The 24,119-nt window shown below is 39.8% G+C and overlaps 1 protein-coding gene across 1 annotated transcript in view; it reads right to left on the reverse strand.

Moving 5' to 3' along the window:
- Positions 1 to 24,119, reverse strand: part of Grm3 (glutamate metabotropic receptor 3) — a 213,018-nt gene that overhangs the window by 71,228 nt on the left and 117,671 nt on the right. Inside the window, exons 2-3 of the mRNA XM_051152070.1 lie at positions 22,801 to 23,408; positions 3,847 to 4,702 (exon numbers count right to left, since the gene is read on the reverse strand). Of these exons, the coding sequence (XP_051008027.1) occupies positions 3,847 to 4,702; positions 22,801 to 23,268 (1,324 nt within the window). The 5' untranslated portion in view covers positions 23,269 to 23,408. The remainder of the gene's footprint in view (positions 1 to 3,846; positions 4,703 to 22,800; positions 23,409 to 24,119) is intronic.

Raw genomic sequence — 24,119 nt, forward strand, 5'->3', positions numbered from 1 at the left:
AATGTAAGACAGGTTAAAGGGAAATGGGTGACGGGAAGTAGACTGGGGAGGGATGTGCTGCAATTTTAAGAGTGAGTCTTCGTGTGAAAGTGACATTTAAGTGAAGACACAAAGAAAGTAGAGGAACTTATTGACCTCAGGGTGCGTAGGGTTTAATTTCATGCAGTGAACATGCAGGCAGACAGCAAGCCTCCATACGCTGGGGTGAGGAGGGGCTGGAGGAAAGCTGGAAAGAGGCTATGAAAGATAAGCAGTGAGGGTAGAGAGGGACAACTCATGTTGGACTTACAGGGCCTGCATGGGATATGTTATCAGATGACAATGAACAAAGAGGGAGGACTTCTCAAAGGGCTTGGAGCAGGTGAGGCACTTGTTCTGTTCTGCTGTTGGTTAGAGGGTAGGTTGTGGATGGGTGGGCAAGAGTGAAACGTTTGTAAGGTTCTGTTGGTTTGGACCAAATCGCTAAAGAGATTGGTGGTTTGGACCATACAAGGAGCCACTGAGGAGATCAGTGAATTTGGATAATCCATAAATTTGGAAGGTGAAGCCTGCAAGATATGTTGGATGCCTGGATGAAAGGTATAAAGTAAAGGACATGACAGAATGCAGATGAGGCAGATGAGGGGAGGTAAGAATGCTCTAGGGGGAGGAATTAGTCTGCTCACAGGGTAGGAAGATGAAAGAGAAGGCATGGCATGTCTGGAAAACTGCAGACAATCTCCATGCGAGGAAAAAGGGACTGCGGATTTGTCTAGAGAGGTGAGCAGTGGTTCTATCCCATGCCAGGAGAGTTTGCTATTTAGCAGAAAATTTGATACACGTACATCTGTTAAATCTATTTAGCAAAATGAATGGCCAAACTAAGTCAGCTTCATAAAACTTATGCCAACCAATACAGGGACCACCTAGTTGGGGCATAGCAATCCACCAGGGTTTATGTGGCCAAAGTCCTATAAAAATATAGCTACTATAGAACTGATAGTCTTTGTCCATTTACCAAGTGTTGGATGTACTTGTTAGAAGCGGATGGCAGGAAGAGGACTTTTGAACCCAACTGGGCAGATGTGGTAGTGCCAGCTTAGTGTTGACTACCATACCTACTCCACTGCATCAATATTCAAGTGAGAAAACCAGGTATTATTTCAGAAAAGAAATACAAAATGCATCTGATTTTTCAGTTGGTAACAAAATAAAAAGAATTTCTTTTGGCAATTTTTAATTAAGGCAGTATCATTGTATAAAAGCTTGTAATCTTGTACCTAGTTCCAAGCCTTAGAATAGATGTAGAGCTAGGGAGATAGTTTAATCAGTAAATACCTTCTATGTAAGCATGAATATGCGAGTTTGGATCTAACACACACACAATAACCAGCTGTGGTGGGACTTATCTGTACCCTTAGCGTTGAGAAGGAAAAGATCCATGAAGCTCATTGGCTACACAGCCTAACCAAAATGCCGAGTTCCCAATGCAGTGAGAGAGTCTGTCTCAAAAAATAAGGCAGACAATACTTGAAGAAGACATGTGACATTAGCACACATGCATACAGACACACAGTGATAAGACATACATGCACCTGTACCTGCCAGCACAAGCGTACACTTCCATGTGTATATACCACACACAGAAATACTCAGTAACACACACACACATACACACACACTACCACAAATTAAATATGTAATTCTAAAACCTTTATTCTATTTTATATATATTCCTATAAAGTGAAGGACTGGACTCATTCTTTATTTTTAAAAATATTATGTTAGACAATTATTTTTAGCTTGATACCTTTGTAATGCACTTTGGGCATGCAATTCTTATTTCCAAGCACATTTATTTTGTGGCTAGTCTAAATTACCTGTGTTTTCTGTAGTTTAAGTCTGTTTTTCACTCTCCTACTCACCTCACAAATGGAGAGTGCTGGGTAATGTCTAATTGAGAAGGCCAGAATGGCACTTTGTGGTGAGGCCTTGCACAGGCAAAGAGAACTGTAGCATCGAAACCGGTAATTGAACAAGACAGAGAAAAAAATTGTTTTATTTATCTAAACTGTGGCCTTATTTCTTCACTTTCCTCTGCTTTTTATGACCCGAGCAGTCAGAGGAAGAAAAATGCTGTGGTTATCATACAAAGGCTCTGTGAAATCTGAATGTCGTTTGTTTCGGTTGTTAACGAATGAATATGTTGTATATATTCTCAAATTGACAGGCAAAGAGAATATGTTACAGACAATTATTATATGTGGAGGATAAAGACGAATTTTATCTCAAAGGTTGCTTTGGGGGGGTGCATACTTAGATAACTATTTAAGAATTAGGTCTTTATGGAAAGCTCATATGTATTTGAAGTGAAGATGCCTTTTGGTATTGACCTTATGGTCTTTTCACATTCCTTTGGAGATGCCAGTAGAAATCGATGAGAGATCCATGAGATGAATGATAATTTACTAGTAACCTTTTAAAAAATTGTTGTTGTGGCTGTGTGTTTCTATATTAACTGACACACACATAAAGAATAGGAAATACTTAGTCTTCAGTACTTCTTATAATGATTCTTGTGGTAAGAGGTTGCACCCATCAGATGGATAAGAAGGATGCTGACTTGACTCACGTCCATTACTTTAGTCCTTTGGGGAGAATCAAGGACAGAAAATAAGCAAAACTTCTCAATGGAATATGTGTGCTTATTTTCAAGGCTGCTATGAAATCTATGGAAACTTTGGAATAGAAGCCACTGGCCAAAGGTCTTTCCTCATTACTGTTAGTAATGTTGCTGGGTACTTCAGTTCTTGGAGACCACCTACAAAGGAACTGTGAGAATTCTAGTTATTCCAGAACAGGGGATTTAAGCACACAAACTTCCAGATCTTGGGTGATGAATTGAAATTTATTGTGAAGACCAGAATCAGTACCTAGTGGCATGGGAGAATTTTAATAGTGTAGGCATATGAGCACTCTTGATCACTATAATAAGTGATACTTATCACTTTATAGTTTAGCTTTAAGTCCTCAGAGCCATAGAATGTCAACGAGCTAATATCACATGTGCGAACGTAAACCCAAAGACTATTTCTAGTATGTTGATAATGTGAAACAGTATTTAGAAATATTTATGCCATATTTAGAAGTAGGTGAAGGGTGGCAATATTCTTTTTGCAGGCATTTGCATAGTTACTTCTGATCAGAATGACTCCCTCCAATCAGTCTTCAATTCGCTTCTATTTAGGATAACGGAGAATACGTGCATTTTTATAATCCAGTTTGAGAGAATGCACACTTCTAACACCCCAAGGGACTGTTTCTGTATAACAGAAGAAATAAACCACACTGCTTGGGAGTCACCGTGGTCTGATCGTCTTTCCTATTCTGTTCCTAATTAGGCTCTGGGAAAAGTGACTTTTTCTCACCCACTGCGACAGTTATGAGATTCTTTTTGCTCAAATTCTCCACAAGGAGAGCTTAGAATTCATGTTCCTTAGACAGTTGCCAATTCCACAGCAGAAGATTAAATGCCCCCATCATACGTGTCGTCTCCTGCAGCTAACAAAAAAGACAGTCAATGTAGCATGGCCCCATCCCAGCGGCTGCCGCAGCGGGACCGTCAACCCAGCCCAGGGGCCTTTCAGTTTCATGTACTGTACCAGCCAAGATATTCATCAAAAAATGAACAAGACTATCAAAGAGCAATCATTGCACTGCATTTTGGAATGTTTAAGATTATTAACCCCCTTTTGTGCGACTCTAAACTTCTAAAGCAAGGATATCTTGTTAGGGGCAGAGGCATTTGGCTTCTAACCGAATCTACCTGTTTACACCATAGAAGATGTTTAAAGGTTCCCGGCTTACCCGTGAAGTTGATTTTCAGCAAATAATCCTTGTACAATTTCTTTCCATCCACGATCTTCATTGCATCACAGAGCTTGGTAGTGTTGGGGCAGAGGGTGCGCTGCATTTTGTGCAGCGCATGCGCCATGGCATACACCGCATTTACCACAAACATGATCTTGGATTCTTGCTCATAGTTGCTACTGTCAATGGCCAGGTGTTTCTCGCAAACCCGTCTGTGGTTTCTCTTGTTCTGGAGGCTGCACTGAAACTTCTGCTCCCAGAAGTCTCGGAACCAGGGGTTGCGGTGATTGTTGTAGGGGTTGAGGCTCTGGAAGTAGCGATCGAACTGGCGAACAGGCTGGGACGCCAGCTCCAAGGTGATGGCGCCATAGGCTACGTGCTCACTGCCTTTGATGATGCTCTCCTGCGCACCCCAACCGTCGCTGGCCACCCAGGTGAAGGAGGCATTCACGCGGCTGGCTGCTGCGATCAGCTCTCGTGAGTCGTCACTGCGCATGAAAAGGACCACAACACGCGCGTTGGGTTTCTGCAGGAGCTCACGGATCACGCTGTCGTAGGACTTGCGGATGTTGGAGCGGCCAACCTTTTCAGCAGTGGCGATGCAGATGTTACGCAGCCTGGCTTCCTGCTCGAAGGCCTCAATCCCTGTCTCCCCATAGTCACCCTCAGAAGCAACAGTGGACACATAGGTCCAGTTAAAGAAACGCAAGATCTCGGCCATGGCTTTGGCCTGGTAGAAGTCAGGGGGGACGGTCCTGGCAAAGTAATCATAGCGAGACTTGTCGCTGAGTTTGGCGCTGGTGGAGGCGTAGCTTATCTGAGGGATCTGGAAGAGCCTCAGCAGGTTTGCCACCTGAGCAGGAAGAAAAGGGAAGCACCTTTTTAAAAACCCGGAAACAAATGACTATGCACGAGAAATATTTACACCAATCACATTTGTTACCAGTGTCGTTTTCGTGTGGGGAAGCCACTTCTTGAGACCTTTACCAGATGCTTTCCTGGATACCACGTTTAGATATTAGGAAGCAGGTCCCAAAGCGGGCAGTGTATGTTTTGGAGAAAGGCAAAATGAAAAATGAGAGGGCACTGGCTGGACCTAAGCTCTGTGCCAAACTCTTGACTAATGAAATCTGTGCAGAGGCTCGGAACGTGGTCGTTTTGAGTTTCCGGGGTCCTGCTATAGCTCAGCGAGACAATGAACTACAGTGAGGTGGCCAAATTTGGTTTTCAGACAACTTGGCTGTGGTTGTATAGAAAGAGCCCGGGTGTTTAATTCTCACTTCCCCCTCTTTCGCTAAAAATGGCAGTTTCTGAAAGAATTTAATTTGGGAACTGAGTGCCACATGGACAGTCCAAATTAGACATTTATTATCTAGGTTAGGCAAAAGAAAAAAATCAATTCTACTTGAATTCTATTCAGATTATTCAAAATTTTAGGCACATAGTTTGATAAGCTTTTGAAACTACAACAACTTTTTGTATGCCTTGTTTTTTTCAATTTGTAATAGGAATGCCTACAGATACACTCTTCTTATGGCATTTTTGATTAAAAATCAAGTGAGGAAGTATTGGTGACATTGTTAAGAATGGTTGAGTACTTTGACATGTTCACAGCCTAGATTGAGTAAAAAGTTTTGAAATTTTTATAAGTCAGCTATCAACATTCCACTATTTTTTATTATAGGGCAAAAAGAGAAAGTGTTTCTAGTTTGTCAAGAAGTCCTGCATGGAATACATGCATGCATACATATATACATACATACATACATACATACATACATACATATATATTTACACAAATCAAAGTAGATTATATCCAAATTTAGTAAGAAATTTGCTTTGAGTCGAGTGGTGCTTGCCTTTAATCCTAACACCAGGGATCTGTCAGTTCAAGGTCAGCCTGGTCTACCTGGTCTACCAAGGGAGTTCCAGGACAGTAAGAGCCACATACAGAGAAACCCAGTCTGGAGAATAAAGACTAAATAAATGAATAAATAAAATAAAAAGAAAAACATTTTTTTTGTTCTTCCTGGCTTCTGAAAGTTCTGTCCCTTCTGACTTTAAATTATGTAATTTTCTGTCAACTTTAATAAACAAACAAGTTAGTATTTTAGAAAACTACATATTGGAACAACTTTACATCCTTGGAATAGTGTTTCTTCTGGCAATTGAAGTTTGTGTTTACATATGACATGCAGGGAGAGTGGCTTGGAATGGGCCGCTCTGAGCACAACACAAGCAGCATGAAGCAATGGTCACGAGCCCCGATTAATCGCCTAATTCTCATTTCGTGTAGCAAAGGAGACCAGCAACCAGGCCCATACACAGCTGCACAGCATGTTAGAGGAGAGCTGGCCTGCTATTACAAATAACACTGATGTAGCAGAGCTTTCAAAATAGTTTTCCAAATGCAGTAGCTCTCACTTAACTACTGTAGGACAGCTGAAAATCTGAAACAGAACGCACCAAATAATGGGAAAATTAGGACCTCGAGTGGAGGCAAATGGTTGGATGAATAGCCAGATGCTATTCTTCTCTGCTAAGGACTGGAAACTTCTCCACTGATTGGCTTGCCCATGCTGTCTTATCAGGGCACAGGAATAGTTTTTTTGTTTATTCAGGGCAAGTGAAAGGGCAGGTGGCCCTGAACAGACACTGCCATTACTCCTAGTACTCGGCTTCCACTAGAATTATGAGGCACTGTGGCAGCTGTGGTGATGTAATTGCTTTCTGTGCAGAGACTTGACCGTGAAGTTTCTGGGCAGTACTAGAGAGGCCATTACTTCTTGATGTGAAGCTTTTCTTATCTTCAAGTTGGAGTCACCAGAACCTGAGCTCTCTAGGGAGATGCACAATGAAAGAAACTTAAAGATGAAACAAAACCAAAACAAACTCCCGAGGCAGCATTTCCTGGAAGTGAAGAAGCACAGCTCCTAAGCTGTAGAATTTTTCTTCTCCCAAAGGGGATAAGGAAGTGCTCAAGAAAAAAAAAGTGTTCTTGTCTTTTGACTGGTAGATCCTGTGGCTTTATGTCGGCTGCTCTATAATGTCTGAGAACCACTTATAACCAAGGGAAGCTGCACAAGAGAATGGGTGAGCTCCAACAAGGTAGCAACATGAGCATTCTCCATACTGGGGAGAGGTACGGCAAGCTGCAGCCTGTTTGGGAAGGCTGCGGACTAGGATGAAATACTGATTACTCCCATTGTTTTCAGAATGGCTGTACACGCCCCCGTGCATGTGTGTTTAATCAAGGGAGCTACGGTTAACTCTAGGAAAAGGAGGCATAGTGCTGAGTTAAGATACAAGGGCGGAACTCTCGCAAGTACAGTGGCAACAATATTATTCATATTGAACAGTATGGAACAATAATATAGAGTAATACTATTCAGAGTTACATTATAAACACACTTACAACAAATTAATATTATGGTAATGCACTGCAATACTCTGACTGTAGTGAATTGTTCTTCTAAAATTAGTTTCCTTAGTTATAAGAGTTACAATTCTGAATTTATAGGTAGGTACCACAGCAGGCAGATTATTAATCTCTTCTCGTTCTCCTCACTACTTCAGTCTAATCTGATTCCTAGAGAACAACATTCATAATTTGGTTTGCACATTTTTATGAATTCATTTTTTATAACACCAGTTACCATTTGTAATGTATGTGTGTTTATATGTGTGCAAATCTACACATGGACACATATATTTTCTTTCTTGATGTTTACAGTGGCCTTTTGACGTAAATATCATCTTCCTTTTAACATTTAAAACTGAACCCTATGGAATCATGAAGGTTTTTTTTTCTTTCTTAATATATAGTTTTATAATTAGAATGTGGCAGAAAATGCAAATGCAACACTAGGTGTTTGACTTCCCATACTATGGTTGTCTTCTACCTTCTCCTATGTGGTCATCAATCTGAGGCCTGGAATATGGAGACGTTTAGCCAGGAAGAACACAGGCAGGGAACAGAAGCAGTGTTTGATGTGTACCATCCACTATGTAGCTGATGTCTATATGCATTTTCTTTGTGTGTGCTTGTTCATGGGTGAATACAAATGCATGACCGCCACAGCATGTATGTGAAGGGAGAGGAAAACTTAAGGGGACAGCACTCACTATCTACCTTTCTATGTATACCAGATACCAGGCTTCTGGAGGACCTCATATCTTGTCATAGAACAGCTGTGGCCACAGATATGTGCTAACTTAGTGGATCCTGAGAGTCCAATATCAGGCCTTTGTGCTTATGCAGTAAGCACTTTACCCACTGAGCTAGCTCCCCAGTCCGCTGAGCTTTTTTTTTTTTTTTTTTTTTTTCAATGTAAAATTTGAGGTTGGGAGATGTCCAGGTAGTTGTCAGCTAAGTCCTCTGTCTTATTTGTTGAAAAATTTGGCTCTTAAAACAGTCCTGACTTGCTAACTGACCATATGTTTTTCTCAGGGAGAGCATGAAGAAGTTAGGAAAACTCCTACACTGGACATCATTCTGAATGACAGAGGAAGAATCATCTAAGGATGGGGAAGTGGTGTGAAATTTGGAAGAAAGTTACCCAGTTATGTTATTATTAGTAGGAAAAGAAGGAGAAAAACCAAGACCTCGTGATATGTTTTAGACAGAACTGCTTTGAAAGACAATCTGTGCTTTGCAAAGACAGGGATTGTTTAAGTAATATAGTTTTAAAGTGTATGAAGGACTTAAAAATAATTCATGCCATATAGTCCAATAAAGGAGAGGAGGCAATCCACAAAACTCCACTGGTTGGTGGACTGCACAGAGGAATGGAGGACTAAAGGGTGAGTGCAATGGGTGTGTTGGGAGCATCTCTGTGCTCAGTGTGAAGCATGAACTAACGAGAACTGCAGACAATACAGAACAGAATGTGGAAACGGAAGTGGATTTTGTTATTACTTTTCTGTTGCTCTGACTTTCTGTCTTTCAGGACTTTTGGGAGAAACAGAGTTCATGGTTGGAGAAGTTGGTTCCATAAGCACAAAAGTCAGAGATGGTCATGGTGGTGGATGCCTACAATCTCAGGACCTGGGTGGGCTGAGGCAGGAGAACACGGAGCTTGAGACCTGCGTTGGCTTCATAGAGAGAGCCTGCCTTTAAAAAGATGGCAGTATTAGTCGCCATTTCTTTCTTCTCAGTAAGGGATATAATCTAACATGGAAATGGTGGCACAAGTGAAATTAATATGGAAAGTTTATCTTACACCGAATCTCTCCAGAATGAAAGAAAAGCTTATAAAACCATACTCAGTTTTCTTCTATCCGTGAATACTGGAAAATGAAGATTAAGTTAGGGAATCATTTCAATAAATCAAGGAAGTGTGAAATAATAGGAAGAAGGGTGAATTCAAGAAACAAAAGAATAAATATAAATTAACGAGGAGACTGACATTCACAAGGGGAAGTGACTTTCCAAAATGTCCAGAGCCAACAGCCAGGCTGAGAGCAGCCCACTCTGTGGAGGATAAAGCTCCCTTTCTGCAAGCAAGGCAATAATATCAGCTGAGATGTGAGTTTCTGGGTTTAAATTTAAATGACACAAGTCAAGTTTTTTTGTGTGTGTGTGATGAAAACTGAAAAAAAAAAAACTAAAATGAGTGTTGGAAGTTGCTGATGGACTAAAGTGTCAAAAGATGGACTAGTGAGTGCTTCCTTCACTTGAGATTCAGTTCAGCATTCTGCGAAAGTGGACCGAGAAGAGCCATTCTAGTCAGTTCCTATTTTCCAACCTTCATTTTTGGAAAGCTCTTAAGATCAGCAATATGTTTCACAGTCCGGAAATTTTGTCCTAGCTTTTATCCTATTGAAGATGTTTTATCTCTTTTTTCTTTTTAAGTTTTTTTGAGATTATTATATAATTACAGCATTTCTTCTTTCCCTTTCCTCCCTCCAAACCCTTCCATATACGCCTTCCATATACGCCTCCTTGTTCTCTTTCAAATTCCTGGCCTCTTCTTTATCAATTGCTATTGCATGCATAGATATATATTTATTATATATATATATATATATATATATATATATATATATATATATATATATATATATATATATACTGCTTGCATATATATGATACACACACACACTCCTATGTTTAACCTTCTCGGTCTGAATAATGTTACTTATATGAATGTTTACTAATTGGTGTGCTTTTCCCCAGAGAAACTTAATTCTCCCACTTTTAGCATTCCACAGTTGCCTGTGGTTCTTTGTCTAGTGTTGGGCTACGGTTGAGGTCTTGTAGGCTTTGCCCCATCAACTTTTACATGCCTTTTGTTGCTGTTGTTGTCTTTCTTCAGCTCATGTTTGGGCAGTCACGTTGGTGACTGAGACTTTATGGATGTAGCTTCTGACATTCCTAGGAGACAGGACCTCATAGCAAGCTCCCTGATCCTTGGCTCTTATAGTCTTTCCGTCTCCTCTTTCATGAAGTACCCTAAGCTTTAAGTGTGGGATTGCTGGGTAGATGTATCTGTTGGAATAAAATGACTTTGCATTTTAATTGGCTGTTGTTTCTGTAATGGTCTGTTGCCAACAGTTATTTGATGAGGGGTGAGGAATACATTCATCCTGTGTATAAGGACTCATGGTTAGAATGTAGTTAGAGATTGTGCTGGTTTAGTGAAGTAATGATTACAGGTTCTTCTCCAATATTCATGACTTCACTTGCCCTGAAGGCTAGGTTTCTTTTTGTTGAGTGGGCCTTAAGTCCAATTAGAGAACTCTTGGTTGTTTTGCAAGGTATGTCTACCACTAACTGAACCTTCAGGGCTTTTGTGCCATGCTGGCCTTCAGTGGTATATTATCTCTTAATCGCCTCAGTAATTTTATGGAGTAGAAAAAGCCATTATCCCATGACATACATTGAAGAATTGAGGCACGATGGGTTAAAAAGATGTTAGATCCTGAATTTGATCCTAGGAATCTGAGATTCTCACTATACTCTACCATTCCAGATGGACTCAGTCCATTGGGCTCCATTCTAAGCTCACTGCCAATAGTTCTCAATTCAATGCTGCAATGAGGGAAGACACAGTGTTTGTTCATTTTCCCCCGAGTCCCTAAACTCCTTTATTTGAGGAGGATGAATAATCATTCCTTGTAAGCAAAAGCATTCTTTTAAATTTATCTGAATTCATGTTGCATGTGGCCTGACCATCTACAAAGATAAAAAAATTTTTTCCTAGAATTCAGTGGGATGAAATCTTCAGCCAGTAAAGATCACAACTGAAACATGGTAAATTCTGTTTTTACTAAACCTTTGGAACAGGAAGATACATTGTTAATCTCTGTTAATCTGTCCTCAATGCCTTCCAGAGCTTGGGATGCTCCGATATGTTTGTTAACTGAATGAACTGATGAGTGATGGGTAGTTTTCTGCTCTACCATATCATGTCTTGTAAGACAGAGCTATGCATCTGTGGAGAAGGCAAAGGATAGACCCAGTAAACAATGAAAAGCTATCAAACACTTCCAACAAACAATTTGCTGTGCAGTGTGAATTCTTCACTAAATATGTTCAGGTTTTCATAAAAATAAAATGATACATAAGGAACTCATTGAGAGTTTTAGGGTTCTTCAGTCAAGACTTTCATACCATTAAAATCAATTTATCCAATTTATGTTTTTATGAACAAGCAAAAGAAAGCCAATTCTATAACAGTTGAGTTTGCCACTACACTAGTGCCATGTATTCCCTAAAGACTACAAAACAAATTAAGGACTTTATCGTGAGGTTTGGTTAATCAAACCATATATATTTAAGTTGGTCTCAAATAATCATAAACCTAAGGCAAACATCACCAAATGATTTGCTTCCCAGGTCTTCAGGGAAGGGAAGGTTTCTTCTGTTACAAATACATTGTGTACAGATATCGAGCCAGTCACATCAATTGCTCATTTATTATTCTTGCTTAAGGAATATATAAAATGTTGCATTACCCATAACCAGTTCTAAACTGTGGGAAGTACTACAGTATAACCCTATCATGTGTTCACATCAGAAAGTTTTCCATGTGCAGCATATATTACTGTTATTTATTTATTTATTTATTTATTTATTTATTTATACTGTGTGTGTGTGTTGTGTGTGAATTTGTGTATTCATATACACAGGTATGGATACACATACCACAATATGTGAAAGTCAGAGGACAATTTGCAGAAGTTTGTTTTCCCTTTCACCATGTAAGTCTTGAGGATCATACTCAGGTTGCCAGGCGTGGTGATGACAAGTGCCTCTGTTCTCTGGCCCATCCAGCTGGGTCACATGAAATGTTACTCTGGGGTGTACATTTTTTTTTCATGCCTTGAACTTATCCAGAAAGTATGTTTTCACTGTACCCTAGCAAGTCACAAATATATTGAGATTTAATTTTGATTAAAGAATTTTTAAAAATCACAAGCTTTTGTGAATTTATCTGGGGAATATATTTCTTGACATTTCTCAGCATCAGAGAATCCTTCTTTTTTTTATTCTGGGTGGCAACCCTTATTTTGGTGATACTCTGATCATGAAGAACAAAAGAGTATGACCTCTGGGAGAGACTCTGGTGTCTACCATTCCTTTTATGTTGTGAAGAAAGAGAGTGTCAATTCCAACTCTTGAAAGTGACCGGTGGCACCCACGTCATGTCATGCCTTTTGCTCAGGCTCTCCCTGGTATGTCTGTTTCACACATGAGCTTTAAGCTTTCTGCTTGACACAATGTAATTTTGAAAAAAAAAAAAAAAAAAAAAAAAAGCAACCCAAACCCCAAAAGGCCATGCACTTTTAGAGTCGAGCATGAATAAGTACCCACTAATGTGCTTTTCCTTCATGAGAATCATTTTCAGAGCTTTTACAGCATTGGCTTCTGGGTCTGTGGTAATATATTAAAGGAAACAGCAGCAACTGGCTTTTACATGGACCTATGCTCAGTTACAAAAATTCCAGATGGAAAGAGGCACCAAACACTTCCAAGGAAGATGCTATTTGCAGGGCTGAGCTATATACATTTGATAAAAGAAAGCATTGCTGCTGTCTCCCGAATCTGGAGCTCTGACAGTGAGAACCTTGGTAGGGTTGCCCTTTGTTCTGTGCTGTTCACAGTCCAGATCTCTTTGGGGCTGTTTTTTTTTTTTTTTTTTTTCAATGAGTAAGCCTACACCTTTAATTGTTCTGTAACACATGCATAACTGAATTTGTTTGGTTCTTTTAATTAAATGCTTATATGCAAGCCTGGAAGAGAACCACTGAGGGCTGCACTTTGAACCATCTGCTGACTCATAGCCCATTTGCCAGGTGAAGAAGTTCTAGAAATTGTGAGGTTAAGAAATCCCAGTGCTCTCTTCCTTTTCAGACAGATCAAACTAAACTATTAGCTGCACAAAATAGCAGATTGGCTTGTATTTTAAACTAGAACTGGAGGTGGCTTGTAGTTGAGAAACTGCCTGAGGAATTCAAGCTGTTCACATCACATGAGTTATCTCCCCATAAAGAATGCCAATCATACTGCAATTGCAAAAAAGATTAGTCATTTTTTTTTTCTTTTGGGCATATTAGCTACAGCACATCTGGAACCATGATTTCTCCCTGTGCATGTGCATGAAGGGGGCGGGGGATGGGAGGCAGGGGGCAGTATAAAAAGGCAATGGTTAATTTGAATTTAGAAAGTCATATAATATGACAAAAGTATAGTGAATGCCAGTTTGCTCAGTGTAATCTGTAAAAGCCACCCACGAGTCAAAGATGGTTCTCACAATTTTCCTTCTTGACATGGTCCCTATGATGGTCTGTGGAAATCCCAAGAAAAGACTCTTAGAGATGGCTCCAACTTTCTTGGTCCTTATTTGTATTTTAATTTACCCAGAAGTCATTGCACTTAGCACCTGTGGTCTGCAATGTAGATCATCATATGCTTTTGCTGTCTTTGTTTGAAAACAAGGGATTGATGAGCCGTGAAGGTTATCTGTTTTCTCATTCTCGTGGCTTATCGATCAGATTGAAAAGATATGCAAATCAGGAAGGATTCTTTGAATCGTATTATTTTAGGAGATGAACATCAGAAAACGGGTCAGGGGTTCTGCTGGGACAATGCCATTCCACATGGAAGTGTCTGTCTTGTCCTTTACTTTCACAGAATGATCTCAGGAATTATTTCCTCCTCAGACTTAGCAGATAACTACATAATAAAAAAGAAGTCGTTTCACCCACAGAATCATTGAATCTGTTTCTTTGATCTCCATTTTCTCTATGAGTTACTTTTCAAAAGAAACCATGAAAATGAACTGGTTTCCGTTTCATACAGCAGCAAGGAGTCTGTGGTATTTTATCTAATGTTTATGCTGAACACCTACACTTACAAAGCACTCCCAGGGTGCATAACACCAAAAGACAGGCCAGGAAGTCCTTTAGCGCCTTAGGGATGGAATTTGGGGGGAGTGTTTCTTGAAGACTTAACAGAGTCACAAGTTAATCTAAGCTATATTTTTCTGAATCCCCTAGAGTTGCTTGTATATAATGGTATGGCAGAGTCCCTCATTAATAAAACGTAATTCCTATTGTTTCTGGTTGTTAACCAAAAGTGAAAGTTTGGGGGAGCTGAGGATTATAGCCCAATGCTTTTGTAAATGAGTACTACTTACTTTTGAGGTCCTGTCTTAATTCAGGGAAGAGGGATACACATGGTGTTATTTATATGGAATAAAATTGTGTTATTTGGGACTTCTCTGCTGACTGTGCTAAGTGAAGCAAATTGTGAAGTGCTTCAGTACCTAGGGCCAGCGCTCAGGTTTCAGCTGCCTCTCTCATTAGCCATGTGAACATAAACAGCATCGTTTTATAAAAAGGGAATAGTAGTGATTCCTAGATTTATGAAGTTACACAAGGATTAAATAGCATTATAAACGAGGTACTAATTTACTGACCAGCCTAAGGTTAAAAAAAAGAAAAAAAAAAACTTTAAGGTGGTATAAAGATGATATCTATTCAAAGTGATTTTCTAAAATATACATTTTTTTCTAAAATAAAATAAAACAAAATAAACCTACGTCCTCACTGCCCTCAGAGAATTTGTACTCTTTTTAGGTGATAAAGAAAAGTAGGCATGGATCACATTTTCACATACAAACACAAGGCACAGATCAAAAAACAACTAATCTCACATAGGAAAGATCTGGCAGGTCATAATATCTAAGGTTAAACTTGAAAAGGAAGTGGGGGTTTCCCAGGAAAAGATAGGACACATGGAATTTTTAGGTAGAAGAGAGAAGTCAAGTCCTGGGGAGAGTGCATATTACTTTTTCATATCAGATAGGTCACCAGAATTCTAGTGCCCCATAGGAATAGAAGATGGAAAAAACACAGGGGCGGTAGTCAGGTAGCCAAATGTTTTATAGGCAATTATGGATATTTTTACCTATGTTACTAAGGATATAAAAATGAAAAATTTAAGTATAGGAATTATAAAAAAATGTTACAAAATATCACAGTGGATAACACCAACTTGAAAGTCACTAAGCAAAGGCTGTCACTTGAACAGAATGCCTGTTTTGGCAGAGACTGAGTTCTCAAAGGCCAGAAGCCTGTAATTTCAGTCACCCTGAACAGCTTAGTGGAAGTATGAAGATCAAGGTGTACAAGGAAAACCTTAGCTTCCCTAAAACTTATTTCAGTTGCTTAATAGTAATTACTCAGAAACCTATTCTTTAGTTTGTGTCATTGGTTGGTCATGGCCTTGGAAGGAAGCAGATCATAAGTTAAGAAAGCTGGTGGAAAGTGTGGGAAAGCTGAAGAGCCTTTTAACTTCCTAAGAGCAACTCAGAAAAGATAAGCCGGGCTGGTGAGGTGGCTCATAAGTTAAGGGCACTGACTTCTTCTCCAGAGGTCCTGAGTTCAATTCACATGGTGGCTCACAACCATATACAATGTGATCTGATGCCCTCTTCTGGCCCATGGGTGTATATGCAGACAGAGCACTATATTCATAATAAAAATAAATAAATCTAAAAAAACAAACGATACCCAAGATTTTCTTTACTGTAGAATGAATTGCTGATGAGTGTTAAGTAGCCCACATTTATAGTTGAAGGTTACTGAGTAGCACCAACCTACCTTTATTGTTTCGTTGTTTCATGTTTGGTACAAAGAATATATCTTAAAACTACTTGATAAACAAAGGGGATCTATGGTTAATTCATATGTCCATTTAAAGTGTAAAGTCAAAGCCTGGCTTTTATAGAAAAATTCCATAAACTGTATATCATGCATTCAAATGCATGTTTTCTACCTTGAGAGAGTTTAGTTGCCCAGTTTCTATTCCATGGAGACACTCTGGAAACCAGGTGACATCTACCCTAGCGTTAGGCCATTGCTGGTCCCTGTGATGCACACCTGGCCTACTCTACTGTAGGGACTAGTGGCAAATATCTCAAAATGTTTTGCCCTTCTGATCACCTGGCAGAAAAATCTGATCTATGTTTAGAACGTTTTGGGAAATATTGCTGCTATTGTGTTTTCTCCTTTGCTGCAATTCCCAACGTTGGATACAACGAAGCCAAAGCACTGGCAAGAATTAAGACTTTGTCACCAGTAACAGAGGGATTTCCATAATATGCCAGGTGGTGTTGTCAAAAATAGCAACATTATAATTTTAGTGTTTGAGTTCCTACTGATACACAGCCTGGAGTATTGGTGTTTGCTCATAGCTTAACTGCAGGTGTTTGGGGAACATTAGGCTTAAATTCCCCAAGTCACTAATTGGAAAAACACTGTTAGTTCTCACCTACATTTTTTCTATAGGTTAGAAAAAGCACTTCTACTACATTAAATCAATGGACCTTTATCATGATAAACTGCTAACGGTTGGCTCTTTCTACATTAAAATATCTAACCTTGCACATATTGATTTATTGAAAAGGGACATACTTAATGGTAATTTAAAAAGGAAACTTTGAGTCCTTAAAACAATCATTTCCTAGGTTTAGCTAAACGTGTCAGGAATCTTATTTCAACTAGTTTATTTAGTAATCTGTAGAGTCAAAGCATTTGCTAATAGTGTCTTAGAAATGGCTGCATTCCTCGCTTTTCATCCCACGGTGTCCATTGTAGACTGAAGTCTATAATACAGGCATGGTTCACAGCCATGGCCATTCTCTCCCTGTGAATTTGCACAGTGTGTATGGTGGTCTGGATGGCAGCCTCTTGTCTCTCACTAGAGTAGTTTCCTAATAAATATAGAACAGAAGGGGAATTAATTAAGGAACAAATTAGCCTCAAAGCAAAGGGAAATATAGTGTATCTTAGGTAATTACCTCTGGTGAGAATATTCTACAATAAAGCAATGTTAGCAAAAACACCTTTAATTGCTAGTGTCGGTGCCTCCCTCCCTGTGTCTTGGACAGTATTGCTCTTTCTTTTGGGAAGCTGAGCAAGAGCAATAGGAGGTCTTAAACCACTCAGCTTTGCGAGGTTGCTCTGGCATGGGAAGGCTGAGAGGGAGATGCAGTGACTCTGAGATAGCCGTTGAGTAAGATGTTTCTGGAGCTCAGTCTGTGACAGGAAATGATGAGCTCCTGGCATGGGGGGCAAGGGCTGGAGGGTCCCACATTTACAGGAGTTTGAATGCGGTGCTTTCTTTCAGGGAGTCTCAGCTTCTCTTGGAGCTATTTCTCTTGAATAGACTCGAGATGTTGAAAGAAACAAAACAACAGCAAAAATGAACAGGTTCAAAAAGGAACCCCGTGAGTGAAGTACCGCTGATATCTCCATCTTAGATGTGAGAGGTTAAATAAATCATAGCTGGTTGCACTTCGAATTTTAATCACTATGTTTTTTTTTTTTTAGAGAGACACACTGACAATTTAGTTGTTTCCTGTCATAAACATTATAGTTGCAACATTAAACTCACCAAATGCACCTATCATTTTAGTTTTTCTAATAATAAATTAGTAAACAAAGTTTTGTGGTGCCCCTTTCCTCCCCCAAGAACGGAATCATGCTCCTGTTTGCTTTGTGTCAGCTACATATACAGTAAGCACAGTATTACATTGCCTGACATTTAGGCGGCCTTCTGAATCTATCTATCTATCTATCTATCTATCTATCTATCTATCTATCTATCTATATTACTCTGGGCCTGGTGCACTCTAGGGCACTTCTTTATCATGCAGGTATATTTACAACCTATTTACTCATGTTCAGTCTTCTTACAGGTTCCTCCTGATTTGTCCAGGCTAGTGTTGACGTCATTCTGGAATTCAGCCTGGCTTTGACCTTGTATTACAGGTGTGTACCACCAGGCCCAGTTCTATGTGTTCTTTCTGTGCAGAGACCACACAGAGCCAGATGGGAGCCAGGTCAGGAGCTTTTATCTTATCCAGCATGGTTCTAGTTAGCTAGGTGGGGGTGTTCTTAGACTTACCTGCCCTGCCTGAGAAGCAATGCTGTGTAAGCCTGCAAGAATTTCTCAGATGAAGGCATCTTGAGGCCACGGTGTAGACAATGGGGAAAGGAGGGCACTCCTCCTGCTTCCTCAGCTGTCTTTTCCATGGCCCTCAGTTTTCCACTTCAGCAAAAATGCTCAGTTCTTACCCCTGAACATGTAGAATGATTTAGCATGAGGGTAATGGCTGGAACCCCAATCCAAAACTCATTTAGGGATTTTTCTGTCTTGGAGGTGTAGCAGGTTATCATGTACGAAATTTTGGAATTGTTGAAAAAAATTACCCCCTAATTTGCAGAGAGCTTCTTTTAAGTGCTGACAACACAAAGAGAAATGCATGTGATTCCTTAATAGAGATGTAAATGGACAGATCAGTTGATGAATTAGAACGGAAGGAATTAGGAGCTTAAGAAAGGTTTCTCAATGAGGAAGAAATGAGGGCCGAGGATGAAGGAGTAGGACTTGGTGAGATGTGCCGATAGACAAAGACTCTTATAGTTTAGGTATAAAACGAGAACAGCATTCTGTTTATAACAGTCTGTATAGACACAACTCACTATTGTATAAGAAAGCATCTTGCCAAGGGGGCGGTAAAACAGCTGGTCTATTTAAACAGAACTGAAAATCTTTCTCCTGTTCCCGGCCATTCTTTCCTGCTCGTTATTAATTTTGGCCTCTTTGTATTGGGTTGTCAGTACAAAGCAGTCCCGCACATTCTTTCAAGGCAATCTTTTGCCCCTTCTATGAACTCAAGTTTTAGAGGCTATCTAACCCAAATCTCGGTTTTTCTGAGCTTACTTTAGCGCTCAGGGGCAAAGCATCTTCCACCTGCCCTGCTCCAGGTAAAGCGTCATGGAAAGAGCGTATTTTCTAACCTTTTAGGAACATTTCAAGGCAGAGCATTTTGCCTGGGCATCTTAGACTGCAGATCGTTTGAAAAGACACAAGCATAAACACTGCTCCTAAGTAAGTGCCATAAAGGCAATTGCCTGGGTGAAGGCAATCGACCTGAATCTCTTCTTGAAACACTATATTCCCGGAAGTGAGAGGCTTGTTGGCTTATAGAGGACACCAGGGCAATCTTTAAAATGCTTTGAAAAGAGACCTGCTCACTGGAGGGTGTGGATAGATCCTCCAAGTATATTTGCTCATGTAGAAGTATTTGGATGTTGCGCTCATTGACGACCGAATTAAGAAATCAATTTGGCTGCTTTCTAAAGGGACTACCACAGAGTGGTTTGTCGTCCTTAATGAGCATATTGGGAGAATAATTATCCAGGTCTTCATCGATGGTGATACAGCTTAACCTAGCAAGTCATTAAGAGTCTCACATTCCATGTAGTTTTCACTAACACTACCTAACAATATGAGATAACATGGCAAGAGGTGCCTCCTCTGCTGCCTTTGGGAGAATTCCTCTCCTTTAGTGGGAAGGTGAAGCTGGAGACAAAAATACCTCTGAAGCAATATAGAAAATAAAGCCATCCAAGGAAATGGAGGACTGGTACAGGTCTGAATTGGAAATATCCTCTACCAGTTCATCTTCTGAAAGTTTGTTCCCCAGATGGCTGTGTTTCAGGAGGCTGTTGACTTCCGGGAGGTGGAGCTTAGCTAGCAGAAACCACGCCCCTCATCATCCCCAATTTTGTCTAACTCTCTCTACTTCCTGGTCTACCATGTTGAGAAGTCTGTGTCACATGTCCCCAGAGGCAGGAAATTGTTAGGCATTCCTCACCAAGAAGGACGGAGACCCTCTGAAACAGCGATCTAAAACGCAACTCTTCTCTTATAAGTTGTCTCTGTCAGGTACTTCTGTCACAACGATGCAAAAGTCACTGATACAGTAGCATTCCAATGTCTAAACAGAAGGAGCTACAGAAGGGACCATGTCAAATATCAGCCACTGTGATCCTTTTTCAGTAGCCTGTTTTTCAGCAGGAAACTCTGGACTCTGGTCTGTGCCTGGATGCTATGACATGGTAGGCATTTAAAACATGATACTTTGTGCTCATTTATTTCTACTTAGCTTCATCTTCTTCAGCTCAAGCTTTCAGGGCACATTCAGGAAGTCTAAGTTAATAAAGATCTAGGGCAAAACTGCCAGATTCCTGCTGTTACCACACTTACCAAACACCAGGATTTGTAACCACAGTAGTCCTGGGAACAGAGGTGGAAACACAGGAGAGTCACTCAGGAAGCTTACGTCTCCAGAAGTGTTTTTATTAATGTCCAGGAATGCTTTAAATTCCTAGAAAGGATGGAGCCCAGTGCTCGGTCCTTCCCTTTTGAGAGCATTCCTTTATTCTTTGGTGAGGTCGTTGTCTCCTTGTTCAGGAACATTTGTCATACCTCTGCAGATGCTGTGTGTCATTCATATTGTTTACATGTGGCTGATTACTTGTTTCCTGATGCAGCTTCCATTCTGTCAGCCTTCCTCATTTCTCACCTTCTGCACCCCATTCACAGAGCCCACAGCCAGTGAATGCAATGACAAATCATGTGCTTAGATGTGTAAGACACAGCTCCTCTCGATAACACATAGAGGATTTCCCATGCAAATACATTTTTTTCTTCCTTTTAAACTAGCCACACTTCTTCTGAAGAGCACATGGTATCAAGAGAGTAAGGTAGTTTGTTGCATAGTTATGAGAAATGACTATGGACATAAGTAGAGTAAGAGTTACTGCCGGGGAAAAAGAAATGTCTCAAACAGCATATACGTAACCCTTTTATTGAGAGTTATACTTGGAAAATGTTTGACACCTTGCTGGTAAAATTGTTATTGAAGTGTGTCAGATATAGACTTTACAATTTCTCCTTTTCAAACAGAAAATTTCACCTCTTCTGACTCAAGTATAAAAGTAATGGCAAAATGTACACGATCTGCCCTGGGATGTGCAATAGTCTCTATCCTTCTAATAAAGTTAAAGGGTGTTTATGAAAAACCAATTATCCTAATTACTCATAATATGACTATGTGCTCTGAAGAAGGAAAGAAATTTGAAATAGCTCATTTAGAACAGTGCAGAATTATACACAGAATTTTAAGTGCCACAAATCTGGAATATAAAAATAAGGCTATGCCAATGCAAATGGAGTCTCTTTAAGTAGGATTGTGACATATAAAGAAGATATCATATCACTTCCTTCAGTGCTTAGGTTTTGATTATAGTAATTTAGTAGGAGGCAGAGTATGTGCCTCTTGGAATCATGAACTTCTATTACTGTGACATTAGTGCTTTCACCAGAAAAAATATTGAACATCAAGTAGCATATAGGGGTAGCTGAGAGAGCACAAAAGATCGATCTGAGGTCTAGTTCTCATTCTGTCTACCGATGGGAATTTTTATGAAGCCAATCTTTTAGAGGAATTAGGAAATGAGGAAATTGAGATGGATGACTTCTTGGCCCTTTCCTAGCTCTAAAGTTCCATGACTTTGTGAGTGAGATGTGTCTTCTTTCTCTATTGAAGTTATGAAAGCTGTTATGATCTTACTATCTAATTGCTGTTCTGAAATCTCTCTCTCTCTCTCTCTCTCTCTCTTTCTCTCTCTCTGTCCATCCTTCCTCCCTCTCCTCTCTCTCTCTCTCTCTCTCTCTCTCTCTCTGTCCATCCTTCCTTCTCCCTCTCCCTCTCCCTCTCTCTCTCTCTCTCTGTCCATCCTTCCTTCTCCCTCTCCCTCTCCCTCTCTCTCTCTCTCTCTGTCCATCCTTCCTTCTCCCTCTTCCTCTCCCTCCCTCCCTCCCTCTCTCTCTCTCTCTCTCTCTCTCTCTCTCTCTCTCTCTCTCTCTCTCTCTCAATTTATGGTAATTATTTGGCTTCTCTGAATGTACTTTCACTGAGAAATTGTAATTTTTAAAATCTCTGAACAATTAGTGTGAAAAATAGAGTTCAGAGATACTGCACCTTCCTGCGATTGACAGCATGAATGGCTCCAAATACGACTCAGCTTGTAAGGACCATATTATGTAACTTTGAACCACTTGCACTGTGGGCAGGGCCTTTTCCCCTTCATTCCTTGACTTGAGTCCTATGAGTTGCTTCTGCTGACAGTAGCAGATATGCTATAGCACAAAAGTTTGGAAGGAGCTTAAGAAGTTGTACTTGCCTCCTGTTGCATCTTTGGTATCACTCTAGAATCATTCTGAGGTCATTTCACTGCTTACAGGGAGAAGAAAGGAGACAGCTTAGGCAGTACCATGCACAGCATCCTTTACTCAGCTGAGCCTTTACTCAAATGTTCTTCACATTGTATATTAATAAATAATGTGTTGAACCACTAAACTTGGGGGCATTTTCTTTTGTTGCTGTAAGCTATCCAATATACATCAAAGTAATTTTCAGTGGTAGAATGTTCTGTATTAAAACTATAATTAAATACCCATGGAAACTAAACACTAAATTGTTAATGTCATCCATTGATGAAATTATTAGCAACATCTAATTCTGTTCTTCTGTGACATAAAAGAGAAGTGATGAAACTGTTTGAAGTAACATTCGTCCATCTTACCTGTATGGAAACACTGCTGTATGAGCCACCAATGACTCCTGCAATGAGCAGTGGGATGTTTTCTTGAATAGCATAAGATCCGTCAGGACACATATATTCAGCTTCATCCACTTTCGTCAAAGATGCCCTGACAAATTCCAGTGATTGCTCTAATGCATAGGTATCCCTTGAACATGTATCCAAAATGTGAACACCCAACTTCACTCCCGGTAGCAAGTAATTGTCTTTGTTGATTTCATCAATAGCAAACAACATGGCCTCCAGACGTTGGATACCTCGGTCTTCATTGATTCGCCCACACTCTTCTGTTCCAGTGCCTTTTTCATTAATAGGAAATAAGCCCCCTAAAACAAGGTCACCTTCTATTTTTATTTCCTTCCTCATAAAGTTGTGATCCCCTGAAGAGAGTAAAAATCCCTTTGAAAACAAAGTTAACATAAGAACTTGGAGTCTCGTCAACATCTTCATGAATCCTGTTTCTGAACCTCTTGGAGATATCACTGGGTGGAGCCAATGCTGTTGCTAGTCTTCTCTCATTTCCAAGTGAGATGTTTGCTCTGCCCTTCAGACAAGTGAGGATTGGGCTAAAAGAACCCGTCACCGAATTCCTAAAGAGATAAAAGTTATATGAACAAAAGTGATAAAAAAGCAACAATAATTTTATAGATGTTTCTCAGTGATACCTTTGATGCATTTCCGAATTGAACAAACCATCTCTGGTGCTTACTTCAGTTGGTTTTTATTGAAATCTTGACTATTCATCTGCCTGTTAAGACTTGTAAGCATCTTTCCATTCTCATTTCACTTCTGGTCCCTATTGAGTGTTCTAATCTTACAACTTACCATAGCTGGCAACTTTGACCCACTCTTGCTTTTAAATCTTTGGCTCCAGAAACATCCAACTGTGTGTGTTTTAAGGGATACAGAGATATGTGTCACTGTCTCTCGCTTCTGCTCACACTGTTACTTCCCTGTAAATACTAGTATTTTCTCCCCTCTAAATCTTTATTATATTAAGACTCAATAGACACTGCAGAAAAATCAGGAACACCAAGTATTTTTTGTTTGTTTGGTTGGTTGGTTGGTTGATTTTATTGCTTTTTTGTTTTTGTTTTTGTATTTCCCATTCCTCAATCAAATTCCCAAAATTTTGTTGCAACTTGTTCAAGAAATATTTGCTATTGCTGTTATCCAGATTTTTTCCTTATGTGTTCATTGGGAATGAATGATATGATACAGCTTTTAGGATTTTTAAAGTATCAAGAAAAAAAAACAGATTCAAATTCAAGATGGGCATTAGTCCAGCATTTCCTTCACCG

The sequence above is a fragment of the Acomys russatus genome, chromosome 10 (genome assembly GCF_903995435.1).
Source record: "Acomys russatus chromosome 10, mAcoRus1.1, whole genome shotgun sequence".
NCBI lineage: Eukaryota > Metazoa > Chordata > Mammalia > Rodentia > Muridae > Acomys > Acomys russatus.